Raw genomic sequence first — 14,651 nt, 5'->3', positions numbered from 1 at the left:
ACACTGACGATGAGAGCCAAGAGACTCAACCAAAACAGTGAAGTGGTGGGATGTTAAAAAAGAACAAAAAAACAACAAGCTGAAAGACGCTAAATTGCAGTCAGGTGGTAAAAACTGAGTGTGTCACTATGAGCGACTCCTGTCACGTACAAGTAATTATGTGATTACACATGTTAATATAAAAATATGAATTATAACCCTTCTAATATGACCCGGAACAGTACAGCACAAGAAATAGTCCTGTAGGGGTCACTGTTTTGTCATGGGTGTCTGTCAGTGTAGCTAGGAGCCGTTCACTGGGGGACAGGTGTTGGCAAGTCAGGTGCACACTGCTCAATCTAATGGTGGAAATTTGTACCTTTGAATGGTTTATGGAAACAGAGTCATACATGTTTGCAAGTTTTTCATTGAAGAAGACAGCAGACAAATAAATTATGTATCAGTGAAGAAGAAGAAGTGGACTCTTTGTTTCACCTGATGAGCAGCAGTCAGTTATGTCAGGCAAGCGCTTCAGTTAGTTAGTTTAGGCTTAGCCGCTATTGTCATGATAATTGATCAGTGATTTTAGTCATTTAAAAAAAAACCCCGCTAAAACACTGTCTGGTTCCAGCTCCTAAATGTGTTGAGTTTCTGCTTTTCTTTGATGTACACTAAAGTGCCAAAAACTGCAGTTCTTTGAATGGCCACTTGGGGCTGGCTCCAAGAGTGAGTCAGTCCCCACAGACCCCATGTTTAAATGTAAAAAAACAAACAAAAAACAACAGCCTGGTACAAAACAGTTTAGGTCTCTGTAGCTATCTTCAACATTAATGACAAATGTGCAAGGCTGAATTTTTATAACTCACTTGTTACATTTATGTTTTTTTCTGCTAACAAAATTAGCATTAGCATTATCACAGTTATCTATAGTTGTAAATGCACCGTGCTGACTGAGCTAGCAGCTCATGATGCGGTTATTTCCACCCTCTCATCCAAATATGGTCACTTCTGGCTCCACAAATCCAAGATGGCGATGGCTGAGATGCCAACTCGAGGCCTCAAAGCTGAGTCCACAAACCAGTGGGTGACATCACTGTGGCCATGTCCATTATTTTACACAGGCTATGGTTACTCTCAGTTTCCAGTTTATTAGGTACGCTGAGCTTAAACCAAAGCAGTCTGATCCAAACAGTTCTGCAGTAAAACCATCCTGAAGAAAACAGTGTTCAGTTTGTGTTTAACTGAACCGTCACTGTGGACGAGGTCGTCTGTGGTGTCAGTGGAGGAATGTTACTGGGTACATTTACTCAAGTACAGTTAGGACGTACTGGTACATGTTACTGTAACACTTCGGTGCTTTAACTCAAGTGAATGCAGGGTTTTACTGTGGTATTACTACTTTTATTTAACTATATGATATGAGTACCTTATTGCCTGTACTGCATTATACAGAGATGTTTCTGTTATTGTACCTGTGTTTATTGATATAAATGAGGTAGACAAAATAACAGAAACACCTCTCTGTGTTGTCGACTGTCGGTCCAACAAAACAAGACAAGTGAAGACTTATATTTCTGTCTTATATTTCATGGACGAATATATAATAGACACAAAAAATCAGTTTACAGATGAGTCAATAATGAAAATAATCGCGAGTGTCGTCCCAGGAAACATTTTATGAAGACGAGAATTATTACAACTGGTGTTGTGTTGGGATGTATTAACATTGTACAGATGTTTATCTATGTTGTTGAAGTGTTAGTGTGTGTGTTTGTTTCTGTGTGTGTCTGTGTGTGGCTGTGAGCAGTGGGCGGGGCCTCGGTGGGCTGCTCCAGGGCTTACGGCTCTATTTATAGCCGGTGAATGGAACGAGGTCCTTCTCCTGCTGCCACGTGTGGGCTGCAGCCTCAGTGTGTGTGTGTGTGTGTGTCTGTGTGTGTGGTCACATTTCTCATGTGGACCTGAACATGCTCTACTTGTCGTCCTCCGTCACACACGTCATGTGATGCTCATATGTGGCTGTCAGATAGCATCACACAGACAGAGAGGAATGTAGATCCACTCAGATCAGTCCACCCCCACTCCGTCCCCCTCCTGTCTCCCCCCGCAGGCTTTTTATTTATTCAGTCTTTGTGCTGTTTCATGTTGTCCACCAATCAGATAAAGCCACAGCGGCGATGTGTTGGCAGAGGCTTTATGAGGCTTATGTAATGGCCATTGGCGAGACATCCATAAGCCATCTGAGCTGCAGGGCGGCTCTGACTCTGTAATCTGCAGCTGCAAACTCCTCAAATGTCACGTTCAGGCTGGAGACACTTCACCTGCCAGCACATAGTAACTAAGTACTCTTACTCAACTACTGTACTGGAGTATATCCGTTCCCTTGTAATTTTTTACTTCTTCATCAACACAATTCAAAGCTTGGACTTTCAACTCACATTTATCCGACAGCTTTGGTTACTTTTACGCTAACATATTTCATGAAAACATATTTGATTCACTTCTAAAATGTAACAACATTGTTCTGTGCACCAAATCTTGTCAACGTCGTCTGAGACCTTTAAGCTGGTGCAGGGAAAATTATACAACAAGTACATGAATAAAGACATAATAAGAAAATACAGTAAAATTACAGTGCTTTTCTATACTATGACATTTTTTATGATAATTTTTGGAATTTTTTGCTATGAGAATTTTCGACGTATTATACTATGGTATTTTTTTTATAACTTTTTTGGCATAATGTACATAATGTATGCTACACTATATTTTTTGACGTGCTATACTATGAAATTTTGTACAATGTTTTTGGCATACTATACTAAGACATTTTTTGTGACTTTTTTTGGCATAATACCCTTTGACTTTTTTCGACAAACTATACTGTGACATTTTTCGACATGCTATACCATGACGTTTTTCGACAGACTATACTGTGACATTTTTCAACATACTATACTATCACTTTTTTCGACATACTATACTATGACTTTTTTTGACATACTATACTACCACTACTATACTATACTATACTATACTATACTACTATATACTATGACTTTTTTCGACATGCTATACCATGATTTTTTCGACATACTATACTACCACTACTATACTATACTATACAATACTATACTACTATACTACTGTATACCATGACCTTTTTCGACATACTATACTATGACTTTTTTTGACATACTATACTACCACTACTATACTATACTACTATATACCATGACGTTTTTCGACATGCTATACTGACTTTTTTCGACATGCTATACTACCACTACTATACTATACTATACTATACAATACTATACTACTATACTACTATATACCATGACCTTTTTCGACATGCTATACTATGACTTTTTCGACATACTATACTATGACTTTTTTTGACATACTATACTATACTACTATATACCATGACCTTTTTCGACATGCTATACTATGACTTTTTTCAACATGCTATACCATGACTTTTTTGACATACTATACTACCACTACTATACTATACTATACTATACTATACCATGACCTTTTTCGACATGCTATACTATGACTTTTTTTGACATACTATACTACCACTACTATACTATACTATACTACTATATACCATGACCTTTTTCGACATGCTATACTATAACTTTTTCGACATACTATACTATGACTTTTTTTGGCATACTATACTGCCACTACTATACTATACTATACTATACTACTATATACCATGACCTTTTTCGACATGCTATACTACTACTACTATACTATACTATACTACTATATACCATGACCTTTTTCGACTATACCATATCTTTTTTCGACATGCTATATTATCACTTGTTTCGACATGCTATATTATCACATTTTTCAACGTACTATACCATGACATTTTTCGACATGCTATACTATGACATTTTTTGCCATACTAAACCATGACTTTTTTCGACATGTTATACCATATCTTTTTTCGACATGCTATATTATCACATTTTTCGACATACTATACCATGACTTTTTTTCGACATGCTATACTATGACATTTTCGACATACTGTACTATAACCTTTTTCGACATGCTATAATATAACATTTTTCGACATACTATACTACCATCAATTCAATCAATCAATTTTATTTATAAAGCCCAATATCACAAATCACAATTTGCCTCACAGGGCTTTACAGCATACGACATCCCTCTGTCCTTATGACCCTCACAGCGGATAAGGAAAAACTCCCCCCCAAAAAAAACCCTTTAATGGGGAAAAAAAAACGGTAGAAACCTCAGGAAGAGCAACTGAGGAGGGATCCCTCTTCCAGGACGGACAGACGTGCAATAGATGTTGTACAGAACAGATCAGCATAATAAATTAACAGTAATCCGCATGACACAATGAGACAGAGAGAGAGACAGAGAGAGAGATGCAGGACAGACGGTAATGACAGTAGCTTACAACAACATTATTGAAAGTAATAATATTATAGTTATAGTTCTGGCTACTGTGGTACAATATGTTGAAAGTATGTATTAATATCTGGCAGTATACATGTGTGACAATAGTCATATGTGTATAATAACAGTAGAAGTATGACTAATGACTAATGATGGCAGCAGCAGCAGGAGGCATCTGGCAGGACCACGGCAGCAGCACAACCACACACGTCACGCTGTCCAGGCACCGCTGTGATATGAGTTAATCTGAGAGACAGTGGAGCACAAAGGCTCCGGAGAAGAAGCCGAGTTAGTGACATCCAGAATGGCCGAGTTAGCAAGATGCAGTAATAGAATACGAGAGAGAGAGAGAGAAGGAGAGAAGGTGCCCGGTGTATTATAGGGGGGTCCTCCGGCAGACTAGGCCTAAGTCAGCCTAACTAGGGGCTGGTACAGGGCAAGCCTGAGCCAGCCCTAACTATAAGCTTTATCAAAGAGGAAAGTCTTAAGTCTAGTCTTAAATGTGGAGACGGTGTCTGCCTCCCGGACCGTAACAGGAAGATGATTCCACAGGAGAGGAGCCTGATAGCTGAAGGCTCTGGCTCCTGATCTACTTTTGGAGACTTTAGGGACCACGAGTAACCCTGCGTTCTCAGAGCGCAGTGTTCTGGTGGGATAATATGGCACTATGAGCTCTCTAAGATATGACGGAGCTTGACCATTTAGAGCTTTATAAGTTAACAGTAGGATTTTAAATTCAATTCTGGATTTTACAGGGAGCCAGTGCAGAGAAGCTAAAACAGGAGAAATATGATCTTGTTTCTTAGTTCCTGTTAGTACACGTGCTGCTGCATTCTGAGTTAGCTGGAGAGTTTTTAAGGACTTACTAGAGCTACCTGATAATAGAGAGTTACCACTACTATACTATACTAGACTACTATATACCATGACCTTTTTTGACATGCTATACCATGACTTTTTTCGACATGCTATACTACCACTACTATACTATACTATAGTATACCATGACCTTTTTCGACATGCTATACTATGACCTTTTTCGATATACTATACCATGACTTTTTTCGACATGCTATACCATGACTTGTTTCGACATGCTATACTACTTTTTTTGACATGCTATACCATGACCTTTTTCGACATGATATACTATGACTTTTTTCGACATGCTATACCATGACCTTTTTCGACACAATATACTATGACTTTTTTCGACATGCTATATTATCACTTTTTCGACATACTATACTATGACCTTTTTCGACATGCTATAATATGACATTTCTTCGACATACTATACTATGACTTTTTTCGACATGCTATACCATAAAATTTTACGACATGCTATATTATCACTTTTTTCGACATGCTATACTATCACTTTTTTCGACATGCTATACTATGACTTTTTTTGACATGCTATATTATTACTTTTTTTGACATACAATACTGTGACATTCTTGGACATGCTATACTATGACTTTTTTGACATGCTATATACTATGGCATTTTTCCTACATTCTTGGCATTCTATGCTATGACATTTTACGGCTGTTTTGGCATACTATGCTACGACATTTTTCGACACGCTATACTACAGTATTTTTGCCGACGTTTTTGGCATTCTACCCTGTGATATTTTTGGACATGCTATACTTTGACATTTTTGGACATGCTATACTATGGCTTTTTATCGACATGCTACACTATGACTTTTTTTGACATGCTATGCTATGGCATTTTTCAGACGTTTTTGGCATACTATACTATGACATATTCTATGGCTCTCAGCAAACTATGCTCTTGACAGTTTTTTGACATACTATACTATGACATTTTTCATCATATACTTTGAATTTTTTTATGACATTTTGACATACTATATTACATTTTTATTACTTATTTGGGACATTATAATAAGACATGTTTTGACATACTATACTCTTTTTTTTATACTTTTTTTTTCTCATTTGGCGTATTGTGTTTTTTATGACTTTGTTAGTATAATAAGAACAGAATCAAGTAGAATAGAAAGCCTTTAATGTCATTTCATGAGAATACAAGGAAATTACTTGTGACACTCAAGTGATGCATTCCAACAAATAACTTGAAAACAGCTGGTGATCTTTTCTGCATACTTGATGACTCTTTGCAGAGCCTTTTTATCTGCAGCCATGCAGCCTCTACACCACACCAAATTGCAGTATGGACACTCTCAGTGGTTGCCTGGTTGAAAGCCGCCAGCAGCATCTCTTCTCCACTTCTAAGCTTTCTGAGGAAGTGAAGTCTCTGTTAGGTTCATTTGTTGCACAATTTTTCGACATACCATACTATGACATTTTTAAGACATTTTACACATGCTACACTATGATTTTTTTTCGACATGCTACACTATGACTTTTTTCGACATACTATACTTTGACATTTTTTGACATGCTATACTATGGCATTTTTTATGACATTTTTCAACATGTTATCCTATGACTTTTTTCGACATGCTACACTATGACTTTTTCGACATACTATACTTTGACATTTTTCAACATGCTATACTATGACATTTTGTATGACATTTTTCAACATGTTATCCTATGACTTTTTTCGACATGCTACACTATGACATTTTTCGACATGCTATACTATGACATTTTTTATGACATTTTTCAACATGTTATCCTATGACTTTTTTCGACATGCTACACTATGACTTTTTTCGACATACCATACTTTGACATTTTTCGACATGCTATACTATGGCATTTTTTATGACATTTTTCAACATGTTATCCTATGACTTTTTTCGACATGCTACACTGACTTTTTTCGACATGCTATACTATGACATGTTTCGACATGCTATAATATGACTTTTTTCAACATACTATACTATGGCTTTTTTTTTAACGTACTATACTATGACATTTTTCAACATATTATACTGACTTTTTTCGACATGCAATACTATGGCATTTTTCAACATGCTATACTATGATATTTTTCGACATGCTATACTATGACTTTTTTCGACATACTATACTGTGACATTTTTCGACATGCTATAATATGACTTTTTTCAACATACTATACTATGACTTTTTTCGACATCCAATACTATGGCATTTTTCAACATGCTATACTATGATATTTTTCGACATGCTACACTATGACTTTTTTCGACATACTATACTTTGACATTTTTCGACATGCTATACTATGGCATTTTTTATGACATTTTTCAACATGTTATCCTATGACTTTTTTCGACATGCTACACTATGACTTTTTTCGACATACTATACTTTGACATTTTTCGACCTGCTATACTATGACATTTTTCGACATGCTATAATATGACTTTTTTCAACATACTATACTATGGCTTTTTTTTTAAACGTACTATACTATGACATTTTTTGACATACAATACGATGACATTTTTCAACACATTATACTGACTTTTTTCGACATGCAATACTATGGCATTTTTCAACACGCTATATTCAATTCAATTTCAATTCAAATTTATTTATAAAGCCCAATATCACAAATCACAATTTGCCTCACAGGGCTTTACAGCATACGACATCCCTCTGTCCTTATGACCCTCACAGCTGATCAGGAAAAACTCCCCAAAAAAACCCTTTAATGGGGAAAAAAACGGTAGAAACCTCAGGAAGAGCAACTGAGGAGGGATCCCTCTTCCAGGACGGACAGACGTGCAATAGATGTCGTACAGAACAGATCAGCATAATAAATTAACAGTAATCCGCATGACACAATGAGACAGAGAGAGACAGAGAGAGAGAGAGAGAGAGAGAGAGATGCAGGTAATGACAGTAGCTTACAACAACATTATTGAAAGTAATAATATTATAGTTATAGTTCTGGCTACTGTGGTACAATATGTTGAAAGTATGTATTAATATCTGGCAGTATACATGTGTGACAATAGTCATATGTGTATAATAACAGTAGAAGTATGACTAATGACTAATGATGGCAGCAGCAGCAGGAGGCATCTGGCAGGACCACGGCAGCAGCACAACCACACACGTCACACTATCCACACTATCCAGGCACCGCTGCGATACAGGTTAACCTGAGAGACAGTGGAGCACAAAGGCTCCGGAGAAGAAGCCGAGTTAGTGACATCCAGAATGGCCGAGTTAGCAAGATGCAGTAATAGAATACGAGAGAGAGAGAGAGAGAGAGAGAAGGAGAGAAGGTGCCCGGTGTATTATAGGGGGGTCCTCCGGCAGACTAGGCCTAAGTCAGCCTAACTAGGGGCTGGTACAGGGCAAGCCTGAGCCAGCCCTAACTATAAGCTTTATCAAAGAGGAAAGTCTTAAGTCTAGTCTTAAATGTGGAGACGGTGTCTGCCTCCCGGACCGTAACAGGAAGATGATTCCACAGGAGAGGAGCCTGATAGCTGAAGGCTCTGGCTCCTGATCTACTTTTGGAGACTTTAGGGACCACGAGTAACCCTGCGTTCTCAGAGCGCAGTGTTCTGGTGGGATAATATGGCACTATGAGCTCTCTAAGATATGACGGAGCTTGACCATTTAGAGCTTTATAAGTTAACAGTAGGATTTTAAATTCAATTCTGGATTTTACAGGGAGCCAGTGCAGAGAAGCTAAAACAGGAGAAATATGATCTTGTTTCTTAGTTCCTGTTAGTACACGTGCTGCTGCATTCTGAATTAGCTGGAGAGTTTTTAAGGACTTACTAGAGCTACCTGATAATAGAGAGTTACAGTAATCCAGCCTAGAGGTAACAAAAGCGTGGACCAATTTTTCTGCATCTTTTCGGGTCAGGATAGGCCTAATTTTCACAATATTACGCAGATGAAAAAATGCAGTCCGTGAGGTTTGTTTTAAATGAGAATTAAAAGACAAATCTTGATCAAATATTACTCCGAGGTTTCTTACGGTAGTGCTAGAGGCCAGAGCAATGCCATCTAGAGAAACTATGTCATCAGATAAAGAGTCTCTGAGTTGTTTGGGGCCAAGAACAATAACTTCAGTTTTGTCTGAATTTAACATCAGGAAATTGGTGCTCATCCAAGTTTTTATGTCTTTAAGGCAGTTATGGAGTTTAGTTAATTGATTACTTTCTTCTGGCTTCATCAATAAATACAACTGTGTATCATCCACATAACAATGGAAATTTATAGAGTGATTTCTAATGATGTTACCTAAAGGAAGCATATATAGAGTAAATAGGATTGGTCCATGCACAGAACCTTGCGGAACTCCAAAACAAACTTTGGTACGTAAGGATGATTCATTATGAACATCAACAAACTGAAAACGATCAGATAAATAAGATTTAAACCAGCTTAGTGCAGAACTTTTTAGGCCAATTAAGTGATCCAGTCTCTGCAGTAGAATTTGATGGTCAATTGTGTCACTATACTATGACTTTTTTCGACATACTATACTGTGACATTTTTCGACATGCTATAATATGACTTTTTTCAACATACTATGACTTTTTTCGACATGCAATACTATGACATTTTTCGACATGCTATACTATGACTTTTTTTGACATGCTATACTATATTTTTCGACATGCTGTACTATGACATTTTTCAACATGCTATACTATGACATTTTTCGACATGCTATACTATGACTTTTTTCGACATGCTATACTATGATATTTTTCGACATACTATACTATGACATTTTTCAACATGTTATACTATGACATTTTTCGACATGCTATACTATGATATTTTTCGACATACTATACTATGACATTTTTCAACATGTTATACTATGACATTTTTCAACATGCTATACTATGACATGTTTCGACATGCTATACTATGACATTTTTCGACATGCTATACTATATTTTTCGACATACTATACTGTGACATTTTTCAACATGCTGTACTATGACTTTTTTCGACATACTATACTGTGACATTTTTCAACATGCTGTACTATGACATTTTTCGACATGCTATACCATGACATGTTTCGACATACTATACTATGACATTTTTCGACATGCTATATTGTGACTTTTTTAACATACAATACTTTGCCATTTTTCGACATCCTATACTATGACATTTTTTGACATGCTATACTATAACTTTTTTTAAACATACAATACTTTGCCATTTTTCGACATACTATACTATGACATTTTTCGACATGCTATACTATGATTTTTTTTCGACATACTATACTATGACTTTTTTTGACATGCTATACTGTGACATTTTTCGACATGCTATACTATGACATTTTTTTAACATGCAATACTTTGCCATTTTTCGACATACTGTACTATGACATTTTTCGACATGCTATACTATGACTTTTTTCGACATGCTATACTATGACTTTTTTTGACATGCTATACTGTGACCTTTTTCGACATGCTATACTATGACTTTTTTCGACATACTATACTATGACTTTTTTCGACATGCTATACTGTGACCTTTTTCGACATGCTATACTATGACATTTTTTTAACATGCAATACTTTGCCATTTTTCGACATACTGTACTATGACATTTTTTGACATGCTATACTATGACATTTTTCAACATACTATACTATGACTTTTTTCGACATACTTTACGATGATTTTTTTTGACATGCTATACTATGACGTTTATTTACATACTATACTATGACATTTTTTGACATGCTATACTATGACATCTTTTGACATACTATACTATGACATTTTTTGATGCTATACTATGACATTTTTCGACATGCTATACTATGACATTTTTTGACATACTATACTATGACATTTTTCGACATGCTATACTATGACTTTTTTCGACATACTATACTATGACGTTTATCGACATACTATACTATGACTTTTTTCGAGATACTATATTATGACATTTTTCGACATGCTATACTATGACTTTTTTCGACATGCTATACTATGATATTTTTCGACATACTATACTATGACATTTTTCAACATGTTATACTATGACATTTTTCGACATGCTATACTATGATATTTTTCGACATACTATACTATGACATTTTTCAACATGTTATACTATGACATTTTTCAACATGCTATACTATGACATGTTTCGACATGCTATACTATGACATTTTTCGACATGCTATACTATATTTTTCGACATACTATACTGTGACATTTTTCAACATGCTGTACTATGACTTTTTTCGACATACTATACTGTGACATTTTTCAACATGCTGTACTATGACATTTTTCGACATGCTATACCATGACATGTTTCGACATACTATACTATGACATTTTTCGACATGCTATATTGTGACTTTTTTAACATACAATACTTTGCCATTTTTCGACATCCTATACTATGACATTTTTTGACATGCTATACTATAACTTTTTTTAAACATACAATACTTTGCCATTTTTCGACATACTATACTATGACATTTTTCGACATGCTATACTATGATTTTTTTTCGACATACTATACTATGACTTTTTTTGACATGCTATACTGTGACATTTTTCGACATGCTATACTATGACATTTTTTTAACATGCAATACTTTGCCATTTTTCGACATACTGTACTATGACATTTTTCGACATGCTATACTATGACTTTTTTCGACATGCTATACTATGACTTTTTTTGACATGCTATACTGTGACCTTTTTCGACATGCTATACTATGACTTTTTTCGACATACTATACTATGACTTTTTTCGACATGCTATACTGTGACCTTTTTCGACATGCTATACTATGACATTTTTTTAACATGCAATACTTTGCCATTTTTCGACATACTGTACTATGACATTTTTTGACATGCTATACTATGACATTTTTCAACATACTATACTATGACTTTTTTCGACATACTTTACGATGATTTTTTTTGACATGCTATACTATGACGTTTATTTACATACTATACTATGACATTTTTTGACATGCTATACTATGACATCTTTTGACATACTATACTATGACATTTTTTGATGCTATACTATGACATTTTTCGACATGCTATACTATGACATTTTTTGACATACTATACTATGACATTTTTCGACATGCTATACTATGACTTTTTTCGACATACTATACTATGACGTTTATCGACATACTATACTATGACTTTTTTCGAGATACTATATTATGACATTTTTCGACATGCTATACTATGACTTTTTTCGACATACTATACTATGACGTTTATCGACATACTATACTATGACTTTTTCCGAGATACTATATTATGACATTTTTCGACATGCTATACTATGACATTTTTTTGACATACTATACTATGATTTTTTTCGACATACTTTACGATGATTTTTTTTTACATACTATACTATGACATTTTTCGATGCTATACTATGACATTTTTTGACATACTATACTATGACATTTTTCGACATGCTATACTGTGACATTTTTTGACATACTATACTATGATGTTTATCGACATACTATACTATGACTTTTTTCGAGATACTATATTATGACATTTTTCGACATGCTATACTATGACATTTTTCGAAATGCTATACTATGACTTTTTTCGATATACTATACTATGACGTTTATCAACATACTATACTATGACTTTTTTCGAGATACTATATTATGACATGTTTCAACATGCTATACTATGACATTTTTTGACATACTATACTATGTTTATCGACATACTATACTATGACTTTTTTCGACATACTTTACGATGATTTTTTTTTTGACATGCTATGACGTTTATTTACATACTATACTATGACTTTTTTCGACATAACTATATTATGACTTTTTTCGACATGCTATACTATGACCTTTTTCGACATGCTATACTATGACATTTTTTTAACATACAATACTTTGCCATTTTTCGACATACTGTACTATGACATTTTTCGACATGCTATCCTATGACGTTTTTCGACATGCTATAGTATGACATTTTTCAATGCTATACTATGACATTTTTCGACATGCTATACTATGACATTTTTCGACATGCTATACTGACTTTTTTGACATGCTATACTATGACATTTTTCAACATGCTATACTGACATTTTTCGACATACTATACTATGACTTTTTTTGAGATACTATATTATGACATTTTTCGACATGCTATACCATGACATTTTTGACATACTATACTGTTTATCCACATACTATACTATGACTTTTTTCGACATACTTTACGATGATTTTTTTTGACATGCTATACTATGACGTTTATTTACATACTATACTATGACATTTTTCGACATACTATACTATGACTTTTTTCGACATGCTATACTGACTTTTTTCGACATGCTATACTGACTTTTTTGACATGCTATACTATGACATTTTTCGACATGCTATAATATGACATTGACATACTATACGATTACATTTTTCAACATTCTAAACTAAAACATTTTTGACACAGTATTCTGACTTTTTTCGACATACTGTATACTATGACATTTTGTAACATACAATATTTTGACATTTTTTTAACATGCTATAGTATGACATTTTGATGTCAAAAAATTATCATAGTGTGTATCATAGTATTACTCACTTAAACACATTGTGTTTGTCCTTGATCTCCAACAAATTACTTGGATGTGTTTCCTCCCTTATAAAACATTCATAAAGCTAATTGTAATTTCTTTAAATCCAGCATTATGTATTTTAATGTTTACCAGCTGCAGATGTCGTCTCCTGTCTTGTAGTCGCTGGCACATTGCAGCACATCTGTCACCTGTACATCAGTTGAATAATGTGAAAGTTTTGGCAGGAATGTGTCCTTGTGTATCTGAGTACATCTTCATCCTCTGTTTCTCTGTCTCTTCTAGCGGACGCTTCCTCAGCATTATACTGAAAATAGAAGAAATGCTTCACAGTTGGTTTCCTCACATCAGACCAAACCTGACTGTGACAGACGACTGCACTCCGGCCAAAAGGCAAAAGGTAAAGATGTTCAAAATAATACAAGCACACGAAACACAATTCTGATAACTGATTGATAATTTCAGCAGCGTTTAAAACAAAACTTCACAGCTTCTTGGACTGTAAATATTCCTTTGAGGACATTTCATAGATGATTAATGGAGACTGAAATATGTCGATCAGTCTGGGAGGAAAGTAGTCATTGAAAAATAAACTGCTGCACAGTGAAGTTTATGTGTTGTTTATGGAGTGTGTCAGCTGG

General features: G+C 35.0%; 1 protein-coding gene across 7 annotated transcripts in view; it reads left to right on the top strand.

Moving 5' to 3' along the window:
- The window catches only part of LOC144465090 (uncharacterized), a 32,400-nt gene that overhangs the window by 13,657 nt on the left and 4,092 nt on the right, over positions 1-14,651 (top strand). For all 7 annotated transcript variants that reach the window (XM_078173176.1, XM_078173170.1, XM_078173181.1 and 4 more), the window contains exon 5: positions 14,296-14,410. In XM_078173176.1, coding sequence (XP_078029302.1) covers positions 14,296-14,410 — 115 coding nt within the window. The remainder of the gene's footprint in view (positions 1-14,295; positions 14,411-14,651) is intronic.

The sequence above is a fragment of the Epinephelus lanceolatus genome, chromosome 2 (assembly GCF_041903045.1).
Source record: "Epinephelus lanceolatus isolate andai-2023 chromosome 2, ASM4190304v1, whole genome shotgun sequence".
Classification (NCBI taxonomy): Eukaryota; Metazoa; Chordata; class Actinopteri; order Perciformes; family Serranidae; genus Epinephelus; species Epinephelus lanceolatus.
The sequence above is the reverse complement of the archived record's forward strand: the minus strand, read 5'-3'. Positions and strand labels throughout refer to the sequence as shown.